Consider the following 20597-nt stretch of genomic DNA (forward strand, 5'->3'; position numbering starts at 1 on the left):
TGAAAAAGGGACATACATTGGTCCCTATGAGATTGCGGGTGTCAGCGGATGAACATCCGCTGACATCCGATCTTGTCTGCCTCCGCAATGATCCGATTCTGCAGACGGAAGAAAACCCTATTTTTCCTTCCGTCTGCAGATCGGATCAGATGAACACGGACAGACGGTTCGTGTTCATCCAATCCCCCCTTAGGGGAGAGCTGAGAAAAGACAGGGTGGTCCCTGCACAGCGTGCGGGGACCGCCCTGTCATCCGCCGGCTCAGCGGGGATCAACGTAGCGATCCCCGCTAAGCATACGGAGGTCGGATCATTACTGATCCGCCCCATGTGAAAGGGGCCTTAGAATGAGCATCCGACTTTAATGATATTGAATGGGCTGGGAATGAACCAAAGTCTGACCAAAGTAGTACAGAAACTTTTTCTAAAGTCAGACCGACTTGTGTCAAACCAGTTAAGACGGCTCTTGTAGGGAACTATTGATCTGTACACGTCATGCGACATGTGCTTCCAAAGTCGGAGGGTATGTCGCACCAGTGTGAACCGGGCCTAAGAGAGTGCTCCTAATCTCAGCTCGTTACCTGTATAGAAGACACCTGGGAGTCAGGAATCTTGCTTATTGATAGGGGATCAAATACTTATTTCACCCATTAAAATGCAAATTAATTTATAACTTTTTTGAAATGCGTTTTTCTGGATATTTGTTATTTTGTCTCTCACTGTTAAAATAAACCTACCATTAAAATGATAGACTGATCATTTCTTTGTTAGTGGGCAAACGTACAAAATCAGCAGGGGATCAAATACTTTTTCCCCTCACTGTATTTACCAGAGGATTTCAATCAGAAAACCAATTCTTCTGTGCTTTTTCCTTAGAAAATCAATTTTTCTTAAACCATCTGCATTAAATATTTGTAAAATAAAGATTGCATATACTAAACATAATAAAAACACACACACACACACACAACCATGGTTTGCCACCATATCCGATTAATTTTTTTTCCCTTTTATTTGATGGGGTAATGCTTGATATTGTAATATACAAGTACAGTAAAACCTTGGTTTGAGAGCGTTTTGCAAGACAGGAAAAATGTTTTAATACATTTGTCCTTGATATACAAGCGATGTCTTGATATAAGAGTAGCATTATGTCACAACTGAGTATAAAAAAGAAGAGGAGCCTCTAAGTGCAGCAATATGGTTACATTTAATGAAGGTACAACATTTAGCAACTTATTGCTCTCTTCTCTTTTTTTATATACCCTGTAAAAAAATGCTTTGAGAAGCCACCTCACAAAAACTGAATCATGTCCTGTGAGATAGACATGTTGGTAGCAGGGTCGCATTCTCTCCTTTTGCATTTTAATGTATGTTGGCTCATGTTTTGACACATATTAAAATGCATGTGTTTAAAGGTCTTGACGTATATTTATTTTATTCCTCCAGGGGGAGCCATACCTCCGCACTGCACATGGAATGCTCATCTGCCTGTGGGATGGGACAGTACATTACTTGCTCTACTTGTTTATGTTGGCAGCAATCTCTCGTGGGTAAGAAAATATTGCTTTGTCTTTGAATGGTTGGAACAGGATTGTGAACACAAGAGGTCGGCTGCTCAGCATGGGTGACATTCAGAGAATTATTTGCATTTTTTTAATGAATGCAAAGCGTTCTTTATTGGACCAGGTAGAGAGCAAGACGTCACCACCCAATATAACTATATAAAAATATACCATACCCAAAGTTCTTCTTTAAATCAAAACTTTCCTCCATAGTAGATTTTTTATTTTTTTTTAGGTAACAAGCCTGACTGTAGTTGTGGCTGCATTTTTGCTTTTGGATAGCATCTTCATCACTCCAGGACCATTAAACCTATATGCTTTTAAATTAATTACTCACTGCAATACTCTCAAAATACTGCAAAAATGAAGGGCTCACTAACCCCCATCCTGCCTCGTGAATCTCTATATTGGTTGCCCAAGGTTATGAGTAGGGTTGAGCTTTGAATTTAGATTGAACATGAGTAGTTTGAGCTTGTGTTTTTGGAAATCGTGAATTAATGCGGCCATTCTTCACTATAGCAACCAGTTACCAATGATGCACTTCCTGGCTTTTGAACTGTGGTCAGGTGGCTTAGAAAAGCCAATAATGATGCCCAATCCCCTCACGATAGTCAGGGTTTTCCACAGCCTGTTGTTGGAATGTATTGAGGACCTGGAGTGCTACATTAGTTACTTGCAGTGTGATGGGCTACATATTAGTATGTACCTCCATATTCACTGTGCTGTACTGCAGGGCTCAAAATTTCAAGTCCTGAGCTACTAGCCAGACCTCAAAGGTTACTCGCCACCAGTTGCCCCGACCAACCCCTACCCTGCCCCTAATTCCGCCACTAAACAAGCCCTCATAAATTATCTTATGAAATTAAACTTAAATGTTTTATGCAGAATTAAGTTATAAAAATAAATATTAACAACTTTATCCGTGTCCACCAATGCAGCCTACCCGTGTCCACCAATGCAGCCTACCCGTGTCCACCAATGCAGTCTACCCGTGTCCACCAATGCAGCCTACCCGTGTCCACCAATGCAGCCTACCCGTGTCCACCAATGCAGCCTACCCGTGTCCACCAATGCAGCCTACCCGTGTCCACCAATGCAGCCTACCCGTGTCCACCAATGCAGCCTACCCGTGTCCACCAGTGCAGGCTGCGTCCCCCCCAGTGCAGGCTGCGTCCCCCCCAGTGCAGGCTGCGTCCCCCCAGTGCAGGCTGCGTCCCCCCCAGTGCAGGCTGCGTCCCCCCAGTGCAGGCTGCGTCCCCCCAGTGCAGGCTGCGTCCCCCCAGTGCAGGCTGCGTCCCCCCAGTGCAGGCTGCTCCCCCCAGTGCAGGCTGCGTCCCCCCAGTGCAGGCTGCATCCCTCCAGTGTAGGCTACGTCCCCCCAAGGCAGCATGGATCCTCCCATGCAGCCTGCATACTCACGTGCAGCCTACGTCCTCCCGTGCAGCCTGCGTCCCCCCAGGTGCAGCCTGTGTCCCCCCCCCTAGTGCAGCTTGTGTCCCCCCCCCCCCTAGTGCAGCTTGTGTCCCCCCCCCCCTAGTGCAGCTTGTGTCCCCCCCCCTAGTGCAGCTTGTGTCCCCCCCTAGTGCAGCCTGTGTCCCCCCCCTAGTGCAGCCTGTCCCCCCCCCCTAGTGCAACCTGCATTCCTCCCCTAGTGTAGCCTGTGTCCCCCCCCCCAGTGTAGCCTGTGTCCCCCCCCCCCCAGTGCAGTTTGTCTCCCCCAACAGTGCAGTTTGTTCCCCCCCAGTGAAGCCTGTGTTCCCCCCCCCAGTGCAGCCTGTGTTCCCCCCCAGTGCAGCCTGGGGTTCCCCCCCCAGTGCCGCCTGTGTGTCCCCCCCAGTGGTGCAGCCTGTGTTCCCCCCGTGCAGCCTGTGTCTCCCCCCCAGGAATTGCAACATAAACTTTCTGGTGTTCCTGCTGGAGAACACACTGCATTATGTCATAAACTGGGTAATGGATGTACAGCACCAGGAGGAAGAGAAGGACTTCTGCTGTCCCAGGGCCAGTAGCATCCTTTGCCTACTGCCTCCAGGAGGAATCGGTGGGAAATGTTTAATTTCCCTAAAACCCTGGGAGCTGTTACTGGATGGAATGAGATAGTTGAGGATACTGTTGTCCTCAGCAACACTGAGGACTTGACGTCCTTTGTTGCAGGCAAATTGTAGCATATGGCCTCATTCATGCTGAAATACCTGCCAAGAACCCCGGAATTGAGACAATTAAGCAAATGAACTATTACTGAGATGCCAGCCCTTTGGATACCATATTCAGGGGGAAAATATAGCTTGTGCTACTGTCCCAGATGGAGCAACAATGAACCATTTAGCTGAGGTCCTGCTAAAGAACCTCTTGGCAGCATTTATAGATGGTAGCAGGATCCCCTGTCATGCCTAATGTGCCTCTGATCCTTAAATCACAAAACAAAAAAAAAGAGCAGTGGTGGCTGCCTCAGAAATGCTTTTTAGTTGTTGTTTTTCAACCGCAAAGGACAGCCTGGCTGCAAGAAGTAGCCAGAGGCAGTGCATAAACCTGATGATTGAAAGCTAATTGAATTCTAGGGATATGGACACTATTCAAAGTGATGACCCTATGAACTATTGGGTGCCCAGGCTGGATCACTGTTCAGAGCTTTTACAGGACGTTCTGACACTTTCACAGGCTGTTCTGGAGCTTCTGGCTTGCCATGCAGCCAGTGTGATTTCTGAGTATGCCTTTAGTTCAGCAGGCAGATGAACCAGCCTTGACACTGTGGACCAGCTCACTTTTATAAAAAATTAACCATTGCTAGACCAGCAATGATTACAAAACCCCTTTTATGAGATAAAGTTAAGTAAAAGGGAATCCTGGTGAATTTATGAAACAAAGGTTTTGACCCCCGGTGGCTTAAATACTGAATTTGATCTTAAAGTGTAAGTTCACATTTTCAGTATTACGATACAATACCATTTACATATTATGATATTGTTTAGGAAAATTGCTGCACTAGTAATTTAGGGTTATTGTCTGTGAAATAATACACTCTAATTTTTTTTCTTGATTAAAAAAGGATTGGTGTGTTTTCCATGTCACCCTTAAAATTGGATAAAAGGGAGGCCCCTCTCATCCTGTATTTTTTTCATTGGTACATATCTCTTATGTCAGTGCTGATTTCTTGCTTATTAGACTTGAAAAGGGCCATAAATGATTAAGATTTGCCCTCCTAAAGACTTCACTGGGATTCAGATTTAGCAATATTCAGACCAATGGGTTTGAGGAATGCCCTGTGATTTGAATTTATACACATTCACCCATCCCTAGTTATGGCTTTCCTAATTGTCCAAAAGAGGTATGATCAAAAAATCAAGAGTTGCATGGTGGAGCTTTCTCTGGGTATAAAGGACAAATGTATGTAGACCCTAACAATAAACTCTTAGCTGTTCCCTTTGCTAAATAAAGCATTGTTCTAATCTGTTCAATAAGTGCAAAGAACAAACAAAAAAAAATGTTGATTCTGTCAAATCTTGTAAGCTGATCATGTCCTGCATTCTTATTAGTTATTTTTCCCAGCTATTTCTGAGGAGTACAAAACCCCATTCAATGTATAATATGGAGAAGTGGAGAGGGGAAGGTGTTTGTAGTCCACATCAGAGCAGCTCACGGTTTCTTCATAGATACAGATTGGACTCTTAGGGCCAAATCCACAAAAGGGATACGACGGCGTAATTGCTGTAACGCCGTCGTATCCCTGTTCCTAACTATGGAACTGATCCACAGAATCAGTTTTCCATAGTTAGGCAGAAGATCCGACATGTGTAAGGGAATTACACTGCCGGATCTTAGGATGCAGTACCGCATCCGCCGCTGGGGGCATTTCGTGTCGAAATGCCGCCTCGGGTATGCAAATTAGCACTTACGGAGATCCACGAAGCTTTTCAGCTTCGTTTTTTCTCCGTAAGTTTTAGTTTGCATTCGCAAAATTAGGGCTGCTTTTACATGGTGTAAAGTTAGTACACCATGTAAAAGCAGACCTTTCTGTCCAGCGACGCGATTTTTTTTTAAATTTAGAATTTTTTTTTTCCCGCCGTATCTTTTTTTTTTTTTCGACGCAAATTTATTGACCCGTCGCAATCCACAAAGCTCGGCGTAACGTAATTTCGCGCTATGCACGTCGGGAAAATGACGTCACGAGCATGCGCAGTACGGCCGGCGTGGGAGCGCGCTTAATTTAAATGGGAATCGCCCCCATTTGAATAGGAACGCCTTGCGATGGCGGAATTTAAGTTACACAGCGCAAAATTTCTAGGTAAGTGCTTTGTGGATCGGGCACTTAGGTAGAAATTTTAAGGCAGTGTAACTTAAATGGAAAAAATTAAGTTAGGCACGATCTTGTGGATTTGGGATTTGGCCCTTAGAGCTTTATAAGGTTTACACAAAACAAGGTTATGTTTTTGTCTTGTAGTGTCCACCTGCCACAAATGAAATACATGGGCACAACATACAAAACTCCTCTGTAAACATCTGAACTCAAACTAAGTTCTAAAAATATACAGTACCTGCTTTGATTGTTCTTCTTTAGCATCAGTAAGCATGCATATGGACAGGGCCGAAACAACTAATCGATTAATGAAATTTGTCGATTAATCGACAACTAATCGATTATGAAATTAATCGATTACAATTTTCATAATCGATTAATCGGCCAGTAACATAATGGGTTAAAAAAACTAAAATTAGCCATTTATAGTACAAAAAAGCAAATCGCTACTGAAAATATTACTTTCACTGCCCAGAGTAAAAAAAATGAACCACTTAAAGTAGCGATTATTTGCTCTTTTTGTACTTATTTTTGTTTTTTTAACCCCATTATGTTACTAAACATCTCAGGCCTGGGGTCACACCTGTTTTTTGCAGAAACACACTACAGTTCTTTTACATGTTTTCCAATATACTTCAATGGAGAAGCTGCAGAAAAGCATGTGATGTGTTTTTGCAGAAATTTGTGTTTTGTAATCTGCCCAACAACAAATTGGCCCCAAATTTTGTTTTTTTAAGGCTATTATCCGATTAATCGAAAAGATTATCGGCCAACTAAGCGATTATGAAAATAATCGTTAGTTGCAGCCCTACATCATACGTTTGGTCTCAGTACTACAATTTGATCATCTTTAAACCGTAAAAATACATTGATTATAGGTCATATTTCTAATGTGATGCTACAACTGCCTTGTTTTTAAATGAATAAGATCTTTCTGGTTTTCCCTTCGCAGGACAAACTACAAAGCAGTTGGTCTTTTTTGGTTGGGTTCTCTACTCATGAGCATGCTGGTGTTTCTGCCTGGAAATGTAATTGGTAAGACACATCTATCACTTGTCGGACCTTTCTACGATAATGGGTCAAGCATACATGGGATGTATTATGTTGAATAATATATACCTGCCAATGAGAAAATATCTGTTTAGCTGTCTCTCTCCTGTTGGTTAATGATTTAAAAAAATAGTACACGTTCATCTTAACAGTTTTTGTATTCACACTGTGCAAGCATAACATTAAATAATTTAAGTGCATCTAGAAATATTGCATGTTCTTTCTAGGTTGAAATTCTGATCTGTTAGATGCCATATGCAGTGCAAAAGTGATAAGGCATGGAAGTACAGTTCATGGCACACACATCCTTTTGAAATCCCCCTTTTGCTCTTGCAGGCCCTGCCTTGCAACTGACCATATTATGGATGACTGGGCTAGTGAGCTTTCTCCTGATATAGATATTCTTAACCTTTTTTTAAGATTACAGTGCCTGCCCTCCTTAGTGATCTGTGTGGATGCGTTAAAAAATGTGATCCATCAGTTCTCCAGAATTGGTAAAAAAAAACAACCCACACATGCCCAAAAGAATCCATCAAGAAACTTGGTGACAGAGCTTTTTTGCAGAGGAAAATGGTCGTGTGTATGTTTTTCATCGAGAAAACTGTCGTGGAACTCGATGAGAAAAAAAGAGAACAAGTTCTCCTTTTCCTCGTCGGGAGTCTCAATTTCCTTGTCGTATTCCTCGTCAGGCTGGTTTTCGACGAGAAACACGTTCGTGTGTATGCTTAGAAACCCGCACATGCTCAGAAGGGTGGCGCCAGTGGAATCAAACTTCCCCTTTATAGTGCCGTCGTACGTGTTTTACGTCACCGCGTTTGAGAACGACGAGATTTTGTCTTGACAGTGTGTACGAAAAGAAAGCTTGTCAAGATTCTCAACAAGCCTAACAAGGAACTCGTTGAGGAAAACGATGTTTCATTTACGACGAGTTTCTCGGTCGTGTGTACGATGTCTGAGAGTATAAATAGCACTGTGCACAGAAAAAAAACAACAGTGCACAATGATAGGATTACACACAAATACATGTGATGTTGAATCCGTACTCCACAACCATACAGAAGAAAGCCGAAGACTCAGATCTATGAATAACTGCAGAGAAGGAATGGTGGTAAGAACCCTGAAGCTAACACCACTCGAAAAAGAACATGCTATCCCAGACAAAGGGAGTGGGTATGGAGACCATGTAAGGCTTCTAATAAGGGAAGGGGGTCTAGACACAGTATAGCTCCCAATACACCGTTGTGTACTAGCCTATGCTATCAAGCCAGGGAAAAGTTTGGTGCGGTTGCCATACTATGCACTAAGGTATGCTTGGTTTATATACCCAGCCCTTACTATAGCGATAAATAATGGCTGTTTGGTTTTATGCTGATGAAAGTTTGATATATATATATATATATATATATATATATATATATATATATATATATATATATATATATATATATATATATATATATATATATATATATACCTGAGGATTGGTATAGTCACTAATTAGTATTATTTTAAATGTCTTCAGACAGCAAGTATTTAGAGGTATGGTTACAAGGTTACCAGTATGCTCCCGTGGCCTAAGAAATACCATAGAGCATACCCTTCACTTGGCACATTGCTTACCATACTAAGATATTAAATAAGGAATCTAAAACTTTAAATACCAGTACAAACTTATTAAACATCCAAAAATAAGCTACCCACTGCTAGTTTTTTGTATTGTCCTCCTAGGAATAGTTATGATGCAGTCCTTGGCCAGAGAGCAAGCAGATTGTCATGTCTCATGCTGACTTGGCAGTAGACAGTTTGCTTTTTTTTGTGGCCACTTCTCTGTGTGACAATTTTACATTCTCAACCTCACCTTGCATAGAGATTTCCCCTGTTGCAGGGCAACAATCTAAGCACCAGTAGGCTGGATGTCACTGACAGGTCAACAAAGCAGATAACCTTTTACACATAACCCGTAGCCACCACTACATGTTTTAACAAAAACATGCACTGTCTATTACTCACTGCCACTCCTAGAAATGAATATAATAGAGCTTATGAATGCTTCTTCAAAATGGCAGAGATCTTAATTTCTGCCTAGAGCATTCAGAGATTTAGTAAATAAGCTTAAAGCGGTGTTCCAGCCGCAATTATTATTTTTTTTTAAAGTCAGCAGCTACAAACACTGTAACTTCTGACTTTTAATAAGGACACTTACCTGTCCAGGGAGCCTGTGATGCCGGCCTTAGGAGGCCGATCCATCTATCGGATTGGGTGCAGCCGCCACCATTCTAACTAAGGGAAACTGACAGTGAAGCCCTCAGGCCTTACCGCCGGTTTCCTACTGCGCATGCGTGAGTTGTGTGGCACTTTCTGAATGGCTCTGTCGTCTTCAAGGACACACACAGGTCCCAGAAGGCAGCAGGCGAGCAGCAGGAAATTATGCCCTGGGCTGCGGCGATACTGGGACATAAGTACATAATGTACCTAATTAAAGGAACAAGAAAAGAAAATCATTAGCCAAAAACGAGGGATGGAGGGGTAGTCTTTCCTATAAGATCTAGTTGAAAAAGTGGGTGGAACACCGCTTTAACAGATTTTTAAATATAATTTTGAAAAAGAATAGAAAAATGGTGCTCAAATCAGGCAAAATAAGTAGCAGTAAAATAAAAGGATTTAAAAGTGAAAAATACGATAGGCCTACAACACCCTCTGTTTGTATGCTGATTTCCCCTCTTTGGCTGACTCCACATTATGTAACTTCAGTCATGTAAGTGGACAAAAATGGTCCGATTTTCGTTATCGCACTTATTTTCTCAATAAAAGCGTTTGTATTAAAAAAAAAAAAAAAGTGAAAAATACTTAAGTCTGCCTGGTCTTGGTAAAGTACAGAGTTTGAATCATTTGAAAGTTAAAAATTAAGTCCATTCTGATATTGCAAAGTGACTGGCTCTTTTAATGTGACTCTCGGTAATCTTTAGTAGTTCTGATGGTAAAACAAGATCTCACAGCTGCTGGGACAGCCATCTTTTCTTGTCCCTGGGTAGGGCGTTGCAGAACTTACTCCACCCAATGTAAGGGTCTGAGAGGATTTTTGTAGGTGTGCTGAAGTATTTCTTAGTGCCCAGCGGATGCTCCATATTGCCAGCTATCCTGCATACATCTATATTTCTCAATGACAAGGGTTCAGAATCAGAAAACAAGCATATTACTTAATAGAATGAAATTAAGATTTGTTAGTCACCAAATATGATAGGCTAACCATACCTCTAAATACTTGCTGTCTGAAGACATTTGAAATAATACTCTAAAGGAATACATAGGTCAAATTGTCATCAGCATAAGACCAAACAGTCATTATTGTAAATAGCAGATTAATGAAGTTTAAAATACATACTTTATCGCTATAGTATAGTAAGGGGTGGGTATATAAACCAAGCATACCTTAGTGCGTAGTATGGCAACTGCGCCAGACTTTTCCCTCCCTTGACAACATAGGCTAGTACACAACAGTGTATTGGGAGCTGTACTGTTTCTAGACCCCTTTTCCTTATTGAAAGCCTTTCTAGGTCTCCATACCCACTCCTTTTGTCTGGGATGGTTCTTTTTCCAGTGGTGTTATTTCGTTTCAGGTTTAATGTATCTTATATAACTGCTAAACCTTGTAATATAGGTTTGGTGTTTGAGTAGTACTGTAAAACCTTGGTTTGTGAGCATAATTCGTTCCAGAAATATGCTTGTAATCCAAAGCACTTGTATATCAAAGCATTTTTTTTACAGGGTATAAAATAGAAGAGAGGCACCTTTAAGTTTAGCAATAAGTTTCTAAATGTTGTACCTTCATTAAATGTAACCATATTGCTACACTTAGTGGCCCCTCTCTTCTTTTTTATACTCAGTTGTGACATGACGCTACTCTTATATCAAGACATCGCTTGTATATCAAGGCAAAATGTATTAAAACATTTTGCTTGTCTTGCAAAACGCTCTCAAACCAAGTTACTCTCAAACCAAGGTTTTACTGTATCTTTTTTTCATTAGTGTAACCACTTCTTAGGAAAGTAACTCCATTACTGTACCGTACAGTTATGGAAAATGAAATGAAACTAGTGTTTAGCACTCCTTATTTGTAGCACTGCAGTCCCTTGTTCAAATCCTGGTCAGTACACTATTTACATGGAGTTTGCATGTTTTCCCTTGTGCTTGCGTGGGTTTCCTCCTGACGCCCTTAATTCTTCCCACACTCCAAAGACATGTTACTAGGTTAACTACCTTCTTTCTAAATTGGCCCTAGTATGTGTGTACGTGTATGTATACATAAGAAGTATGGACCCTAGATTCCTTGAGAGCAGGGAATGATGTAAATGTAAAGGGCTGCATAAACTGTCATTGCTATATAAATACTTGTAATACATGAATAATAATGAATAATCATTTCACAGTTTGAGGGGTATAATATTTAGTTATAGGTCACTGCCTCAGCTTTACAAGTCTGTATTCCTGCACATTTATGACAGGGCTGCACCAGAAGTCCCTTAAAGACCCTGGGTAGTTAAGGTTTATAGATATTGCTGCAATATTTCTAGCTCTAGGCCTGTGTTTTGTCAAATGTATCACCTTCAATGACTGCCTAGCATTGACTGGAGATTTTGATTGGACAGTTTTGTTCACCATCTTGCGAATTTTGGAAAAAATTAGGGTAGCATTGTGATTGGGACCATTCCTCCATTCTCTACATGCAGTTTGAGGTACGTCAGTAGTCACTTTAGTAACACCGTGGTCTGCCTCTAATTAAAGAATTATGAGCTACATTTTATTTCAATCTTGTTTACAACCTCTTCTGCAAGCACAAAGCTGACTAATGTTATATTAATGCTCTCAATGTAAGCTTTTCTGCCCATTTTCAGTGATCTAAATCTTTTTGCTAAAACCCCTAGTCCGGGAATAAAAATAATTTATTTTCAAAATATATACAATAAATATACTGCAGAGGAAAAAGTAATTGTTCATTACAGACTACTTTATTACTATAAAATTGCTCCCCATTCAGTTGGTACTAATGGTGTTGGAACATATACTAATATCATTGTTGATGAATTAAAGCACTTACCATTTTTCTGTTTTAATAGATATTACTATATCATCTCTGTCACTAAAAACACGTTCTGTTAAATTTTGTACAGCTAATTTTGATTGCAAGGATCATTGAAAATAGTCAGGGCTTGTATCAGATGCAGTTGTTTCTGATTTGTGGAAGAGCTGTCACATTGGTTGGACAGATATATGGCTGTCACTTTTAGAATAAATGATGGATGATGGAGAGTATTTCTTTATCGTTACATCACGGGACACAGAGCGGCATTCATTACTATATGGGTTATATGGAGTACCTTCAGGTGTAGACACTGGCAATCTTCAAACAGGAAATGCCCCTCCCTATATAACCCCCTCCCATAGGAGGAGTACCTCAGTTTTTACGCCAGTGTCTTAGGTGTTAGTCATGGTTTAGCTTGCCTCCGCATCCTTGGGATTAGGTGAGCTACCGGTTCTGTCCAAAAAAGCCTGAGCGCTAAAGTGGTCAGTAACCGGACCCCAAACCCTTGGGGTATAGCCCATAATGCTTTCTTTTCAAGAGAGCTGGACCCTGGGCCCAGAACTTAGAAAACCTTTGGGCGCCTAATGTTTTCTGTTTGCCAGGGTGCTGTATGGGCCCAGGACAGTGGATCCTTCATGGAAGAAGAAGGTTCCCAGGGCCTGAAGGTCTAGACATCCCCACGGAGATGGGGGAAGATTGGGCCTCTTGCTTTGCAAAGTCCTGCGGCATGGAGCAGGTAAGTAAGGGGAAAACTTGCGGAACTTGGCTCTTAGCAAGTTTTTTCTGGGAGGTCACAGGGGACATGCCTAAAAGTTATGCATTGCATCTGGCAAACCAGTCACATATCATGAAGATAGGATGGCTCTATATGTTATTATTCCCCTTAAAAAGTGACCTCCCTGGTAGTATTGGAAAAGCTGTGAGTGGGGCCTTTTGTGTACAAATGTATGTGTGTGTCAGAGAGCTATGCTTACCTGCAAGCCTCCAGGCGATGCTCTATCCAGTCCTCTTCCTCATGCCTGCAAAGCAGGCAAAACGCTGACCTCCTCGTGGGTTCCAGGCCTGCGGCTGCAGGAACAGAGAGGCCCTTCCTCCCAAACACCCCCCCGTCGGCGGGCACGCGCGCGGCGCACGTGCACGTGTTTATAGGCGCATTTGGCGCCGTTTTAGCTGGGGGGGGAAGGGCGGGTCAGTGATTTAAGGAAGGGGCGGCCCTTCCTTGGATACCACAGCTCATTCAATACTATGGTTTGAGGGAGGAAGGACTGGAGTGAAGCACGGGGCGCCGAGGACACACAGTGGCCGGAAAGAATACTACAGTCTTCAGAAGATTGTGGTTTAGCCTAGGAATAGGCTGTTTTTTCTTTTCCATCTCATAGTCTTTTCTTTGGCAATACTACTCAGGGGGATAGAATGTTTTTTCTTGCCTAGATTGAAAAAAAAAAAAAAAAAAAAAAGGAAAAGTTTTTCTTTGAAAAAAAAAAAAAAAAAAAAAAGTGTCATCTGGGGTAGAGGAAACATTTTTTATTCCCCAAACAGGTGTTTGGGCATTTAACTATTTATAAGTCCCAGGTACCAATAAGTAGCAGGTGTACCTCGGTATTGTACCATGGCATCAAAGAACAAATCAGAGGGTACAAAAGGTGGGGATTCCCCCACAGGGTCTGAGGTCTCGGATAGAGCTATGCCGCTGCTTTCCCCACAGGGAGCCTTTGGGCCATCGGGATCGGGGGCTGGAGCTGACGCGAGTCAACCCAATCCTAAGATGGTCACGGAGGAGGTGTTACTCACCTCTTTAAATGAGATGCAGAAAAGCATGGGAAAGATGATAGCCGCAGCAAAGCAGAATAGATCTCCGTCACCCGTGCGCGGACCCTCGGAAGAGGAGGTCCTTTCCTCTGGGGAATTGGACGACCTCTTGGACAAGGACCAAGTAGGTTCAGGGATCGATGATCCGGATACAGAGGAGTCTGGGGCAGTCTCCCTGAGGGAGAGCTGGTGGATTCAAGACTTGACGGACTTGGTCCATAAGGCATTCAACCTGCCTGTACCAGATCTCCAGGTATCGACGGTTTCAGCTTTGGGCTCACTGAGGGCGCCTCAAAGCAGTGCTGTGTTTCCGATCCATCCTCTATTGGAGGGAGTCTTGTTCCAAGATTGGAACAAACCAGACAAGGTTTTCTTACCACCTAAGAAATTTTCTGTCTTGTATCCTATGGAAGAAAAGTTTTCCAAGAGATGGGCTTCTCCTGCAGTAGACGCAGCCATCTCATGTGTTAACAAATCGTTAACATGCCCTGTAGAAAACATACAGGTTTTCAAGGATCCAGTTGATAAACGCTTGGAAGCACTACTTAAGAACTCCTTCACTGCTGCAGGGGCAGTAGTACAGCCAGCCGTGGCTGCGATTGGAGTCGCTCAAGCTTTATCGGATCAATTTAAGCAAATGCTTGAACTTATTCCTGCCGAGCAGGCAGAAGAATTTTCGGATGTCCCTAAGGCCATTTGTTTTACGGTAGACGCTATCAAGGATTCTATCCAGCAAGCGTCACGTTTATCGTTATCCCTTATCCATATGAGAAGACTCTTATGGTTAAAAAGCTGGGAGGCTGAGCCCCCATGCAAGAAGCTCCTGGTAGGGTTCCCCTTCCATGGAGGTCGGCTCTTCGGAGAAGACCTAGATAAATACATTCAGACCATTTCAAACGGCAAGAGTACTCTCTTGCCAACTAAGAAGAAGGTTCAGGGGCCTGCGTTTAAACGACAGTCCTCCCCTGGACAGGGGCCCTCTAATGCCAAGCAGTATCGACGGCCCCCTGCAAGAACAAACTTCGGCTTCAACAGCAGATCACAAAGACAGGCTGTTAGAGGCAAGAGGCAGTGGTTTCGCAAACCAGCAAAACCAGCCCCCAAGTCTACCTTATGAAGGGGCGCCCCCACCCACGAAGGTGGGGGGAAGGCTGCGACTCTTTTCGGAGATTTGGGAGGCCAGCATTCCCGACGAGTGGGTACGGTCTTCCGTGGCCACAGGCTACAAGCTAGAGTTCCTAAGGTTTCCTCCTCCTCATTTCCAGGAGTCGAGGATTCCAAACGATCTGGAGAAAGGAGCCGCATTAAGATCGGCTCTAGATCATCTACTTTCCCAGGAAGTAATAGTAGAGGTACCAGTCCTGGAACAGGGACTGGGTTTCTACTCCAACCTATTCATCATCCCAAAGCCCAATGGAGATGTCAGGCCAATTTTGGACCTAAAGATGGTAAATGCATACTTAAAAGTCCGCTCATTTCGGATGGAATCCGTGCGGTCAGCAGCTGCCACACTCCAAAAGGACGACTTCATGGCGTCCATAGACATAAAGGATGCCTACCTTCATGTTCCAATTTATCAGCCACATCAAAGATATCTACGCTTTATGGTGGCTTCGCGTCATTTCCAATTCGTGGCGCTTCCCTTCGGGTTGGCTACGGCCCCCCGCGTGTTCACGAAGGTTCTAGCTCCAATCCTAGCCAAGCTAAGGATTCAAGGGGTCACGATCCTAGCATACCTGGACGACCTCCTAGTCATAGACCACTCGTCTCCCGGCTTGGAGCGAGCAGTGGCCCTCACGGTCCAATACCTCGAGAGGTTCGGCTGGGTCCTAAATCGGGAAAAGTCAGCATTCCGGCCCACAAGGCAATTGGAATATCTCGGCATGAGATTAGACACAGAACAACAAAGAGTGTTCCTACCTCTGAGGAAGGTCAAAGCCATCAAGGAATTAATCCTACTGGTTCTAAGCAAGAAAGAACCGACTATTCGCCTATGTATGAGACTACTAGGCAAGATGGTGGCTACCTTCGAGGCGGTGCCATACGCCCAGAGCCACACTCGCATCCTGCAGGCAGCCATCCTGTCAGCATGGAGCAGAAGGCCACAGGCCTTGGATATCCCGTTGCCACTCTCATCAAGAATCCGGCAAAGTCTGTGTTGGTGGTTAGACCCTCAGAACCTACTGAAGGGAAGGTCTTTCAGCCCAGTGGCTTGGAAGATAGTGACCACAGACGCCAGCCTGACGGGCTGGGGAGCAATTGTGGAGGGTTCCACTCGCCAAGGTATTTGGGCAAAGCCAGAGAAGCTGTTACCCATCAACATCTTGGAGCTCAGAGCTGTTCGACTAGCCCTCAGGGCTTGGACGTCGAAATTGCAGGGGTTCCCGGTGAGAATTCAATCAGACAATGCCACAGCAGTGGCATACATAAATCACCAAGGGGGAACCAGGAGTCAGGCCGCTCAAAGAGAAGTGAGCTTGATTCTCCTATGGGCAGAGGCTCATGTGCCCTGCATATCGGCAATATTCATTCCCGGAGTGGACAACTTTCAGGCGGACTTCTTAAGCCGCCAGACTCTATGGCCGGGGGAATGGTCTCTGCATCCACAGGTCTTTCAAGCACTCTGCCAAAGATGGGGAGTGCCGGACGTGGATATCATGGCATCGAGACTCAACAAGAAGCTAGACAGGTTCATGTCCCGCTCAAGGGATCTGATGGCCTGCGGAACCGATGCTCTGGTTTGCCCTTGGCATCAGTTCAAACTTCTTTATGCGTTTCCCCCGCTCCAGTTACTACCCCGCCTGCTGCGCAGGATCAGGGTGGAGCGCATACCAGTCATCCTGGTAGCTCCAGCATGGCCCAGAAGGGCATGGTACTCACTAATCCTAAGGATGGTAGTGGGAAGCCCTTGGACTCTGCCTCTAAGGCCAGACCTGCTATCGCAAGGTCCGATCCTCCACCCTGCCTTACGGCATCTAAATTTGACGGCCTGGAAGCTGAATCCTTGATTCTCAGGGGTAGAGGTCTATCTCAGAAGGTAATCTCTACCCTAATCAGAGCCAGGAAACCGGTCTCTAGGGTGATTTATCACAGGGTCTGGAAGGCCTATATAGGCTGGTGCGAGTCCAAGCTATGGCTTCCTCGCAGGTTCACCATAGATAGAGTTTTAAGTTCTCTCCAGCTAGGAGTGGATAAAGGATTGGCATTAAGCACAATCAAAGGACAGATTTCTGCCCTGTCAGTGTGGTTTCAGCGGCCGCTGGCCACCCACTCGCTGGTTAAGACCTTCCTTCAAGGGGTCTTACGTATTAAACCTCCAGTTAAATCCCCGCTTTGTCCGTGGGATTTAAATCTTGTCCTGTCAAGTTTACAGAAATAACCGTTTGAGCCGTTGGCTGAAGTTCCTTTGGTTCTACTGACAAGGAAGTTGGTATTTTTGGTTGCCATAGTTTCCGCAAGAAGAGTTTCGGAACTGGCAGCCTTATCCTGTAAGGAACCATATCTTATATTTCATAAGGACAAGGTCGTTCTCCGCCCTCATCCTTCCTTCCTACCGAAGGTCATATCCAGTTTTCATTTAAAACCAGGATTTGGTATTACCATCCTTCTTCCCTAAACCTACTTCCAGAAAGGAAGGGTTGCTGCATACCTTGGATATTGTCAGGGCCATGAAGGCCTATCTTAAAGCTACAGAGAAAATCCGAAAAACAGATGTGCTGTTTATTCTACCGGATGGGCCCAAGAAGGGGCAGGCAGCTGCAAGGTCCACCATTTCTAGGTGGATCAAGCAATTAATCACTCAGGCCTACGGCTTGAAAGGGTTGCCTCCTCCAGTATCATTAAAGGCTCATTCTACTAGAGCCATGGGCGCCTCCTGGGCAGCACACCACCAGATCTCTATGGCTCAAGTTTGCAAGGCGGCAACCTGGTCTTCTGTCCACACATTTACAAAATTCTACAAGTTGGACGTAAGAAGGAATACTGATACTGCCTTCGGGCAGGCAGTACTGCAAGCTGCAGTTTGAGACCCTCGGATCCCGGGGGCTCCTCTTTTTTTGAGTTAAATTTAAAATTTAAGATTATTTTTCTCAAATAAGTTGGATTTATTATGATTTGAGTATATCTCTAAATTAAATCCTTTTGTCTTGGAGATGTTCTCCCTCCCCTCATTGTAAGCATTGCTTTGGGACATCCCATATAGTAATGAATGCCGCTCTGTGTCCCGTGATGTAACGATAAAGAAAAAGAGATTTTTAATACAGCTTACCTGTAAAATCTTTTTCTTGGAGTACATCACGGGACACAGAGCTCCCACCCCTCTTTTTGAGGACCATTTTGGGAGGCATACTGCTTGCTACAAAACTGAGGTACTCCTCCTATGGGAGGGGGTTATATAGGGAGGGGCATTTCCTGTTTGAAGATTGCCAGTGTCTACACCTGAAGGTACTCCATATAACCCATATAGTAATGAATGCCGCTCTGTGTCCCGTGATGTACTCCAAGAAAAAGATTTTACAGGTAAGCTGTATTAAAAATCTCTTTTTTTTGTACTTTAATGAAAAAGTAGACCCTTGACTCAATCCGTGTCATTTCCGTTGTACAAAGACAGCAAGATCCTTTGGCTGTGGCATGTAAAATAGTTTTATCTTTTTTTTTTTCCTACTGCAACAAATGTAGAAATTTTTCTTATTTCAGGAAAATATGGCACTGAAATACGTCCTGCCTTCGTTCTTAATGTTCCGTATCTATTTGTCCCTGTATGGGCTGGGATAAGGATATTTAGAACCAGTCATGCTTTTCCAAAGTTTTCAACTGAAAAGGTAAGAGGTTCTTATTGACCAGTATGGCTTAGACAATGCCTGGCTGTCTTCAATATGAATGTTTTTGTTTTCTTATAGGTGGTGGCTGCACAGAGTAAAGGAATCCTTCATCGACCTGTAGATATGGCTCTTGTTCTGTATCTATTAGGTGCCATTGTATTCACTCTTTTCAGGGGCCTGGTAAGTATTTCATAATTTCCCTCTAAGGGCATTTACTATACTCTACTGTATGCAAATTTAGGGTTGAAAAGTAAGCAATAGTAGCCAATCATATCCAAGTGTACATTTTTTTTCTCTGGTGTTTCAATGTCAGATATGATATACCGGTAACTGGAAAATAAAATGTTAAACTTTCACTTGGTCCAAGCTCAACATTTCTCTTTAAATATTAACAAAATAGATAGACCAAGGTATGTTGCATATGCAAAATTCATTTATACACATAGAAATGTTATTGTAACTGCACATTTGGTGTAGTTAGGCCTGATTCACACCTATGCATTTTTAGTGCTTTTTGCATTTTGCAGATTTGCACTACAAAAAAAGCAAAAATTGCATAAGTGTGAATCAGGCCTTACACTTATATTGTAAACCCATGAAGCTGAAGACCTGCTTGTCAAAATCTTGAACCAGGCTCGCTCATTGTGTGCTTTTTATTTAATCCTATAGAGAGTTTGTACTCTGCCGGAGCACAGAGAACTAACTCTCCAAAGGAATGAATAGGGTGTGTGGGCCTGGCTCGGAAGATTTTCACAAGGGGCTCTGTGGGCTTGTGAGCTTTATTTCACTGGATCAGGCACAGGTGAGTATAGGAATGGCAGGGAGAGGGTCAGAACAACCTGCAATTTAAGTGTAGCTAAATGTTAGAGAAGTACTAGAAGGCACAGAGAATACAGTTGACTAATTCCATCATCTTCCAGTTCCTGGGATATTCTGTAAAATCTACATAAAGATTGCAATGACTTGCAAATTTTATAACCCCATATTTTATTCACGATAGAAAATAGAAAACCTATCAAATGTTTAAACTGAGAAAATGTATAATTTTAAGAAAACAATATGGCAATTTTGAAATGGGTGGCAACAATACGTCTCAAAACAGTGGGGACAGGGCAACAAAAGGCTGGCAAAGTGAGTCGTACTAACAAGGAAGAGATGGAAGAAAATTTGTATATAATTAGGTTAATTTGCAACAGGTTAGTAATATATGCCTAGGTAAAAAAAAAAAAAAACATCTTATGCCCTGTACACACGATAGGTTAGTCTGATGAAAACGGTCTGATGGATTTTTCCATCAGTTATATGTCAGTCGTGCCTACACACCATCAGTTAAAAAAACGATCGTGTCAGAACGCGGTGACGTAAAACACAACGACGTGCTGAAAAAAATGAAGTTCAATGCTTCCATGCATGCGTTGACTTGATTCTGAGCATGCGTGGATTTTTAACCGATGGACGTACCCACAGACGATCGTTTTTTTTTCTATAGGTTTTTTATCCATCAGATAATTTTAAAACCAGTTCCTATTTTTTTAACCTATGGAAAAATAACCAATGGGGCCCACACACAATCGGTTTGGTCTGATGAAAACGGTCCATCAGACAGTTCTCATCAGACTAACCTATCGTGTGTACACAGCATTAGAGAGTCATAGCTGTCATAGCTGTCAGCTGCCATTGTGTTAATAGTGGACTGTTGTAAATGGACAGTCAATCCCTGGATACTATAATGTTAACTTCACACTATTTAATGCCAAGAAAGATTGCAAATGTGTGCCTGTTCCAGACATGTGAAAGAAACCTGCTGCTGTTTAGCAGACACACAGTGCATTAATTCTTAATTGTGACCCCATACATTGGCAGAATGACCGTGTTTTTGCATGTGCGAAACTGCATAGCTCTGCAACACCATGCGATTCCATACAGTGTGAATTTCAAAGGGGTCCAGGGCTTTTTTTCCTGTGTTTCTACGAGTAGGGCAGCC

At 43.2% G+C, this 20597-nt stretch overlaps 1 protein-coding gene across 1 annotated transcript in view; it reads left to right on the top strand.

The window, feature by feature from the left end:
* Positions 1-20597, top strand: part of TM6SF2 (transmembrane 6 superfamily member 2) — a 62649-nt gene that overhangs the window by 34924 nt on the left and 7128 nt on the right. The window contains exons 4-7 of the mRNA XM_040320640.1: positions 1448-1551; positions 6807-6889; positions 18489-18613; positions 18692-18793. Coding sequence (XP_040176574.1) covers positions 1448-1551; positions 6807-6889; positions 18489-18613; positions 18692-18793 — 414 coding nt within the window. The remainder of the gene's footprint in view (positions 1-1447; positions 1552-6806; positions 6890-18488; positions 18614-18691; positions 18794-20597) is intronic.

Source organism: Rana temporaria, chromosome 1 (genome assembly GCF_905171775.1).
Source record: "Rana temporaria chromosome 1, aRanTem1.1, whole genome shotgun sequence".
Classification (NCBI taxonomy): Eukaryota; Metazoa; Chordata; class Amphibia; order Anura; family Ranidae; genus Rana; species Rana temporaria.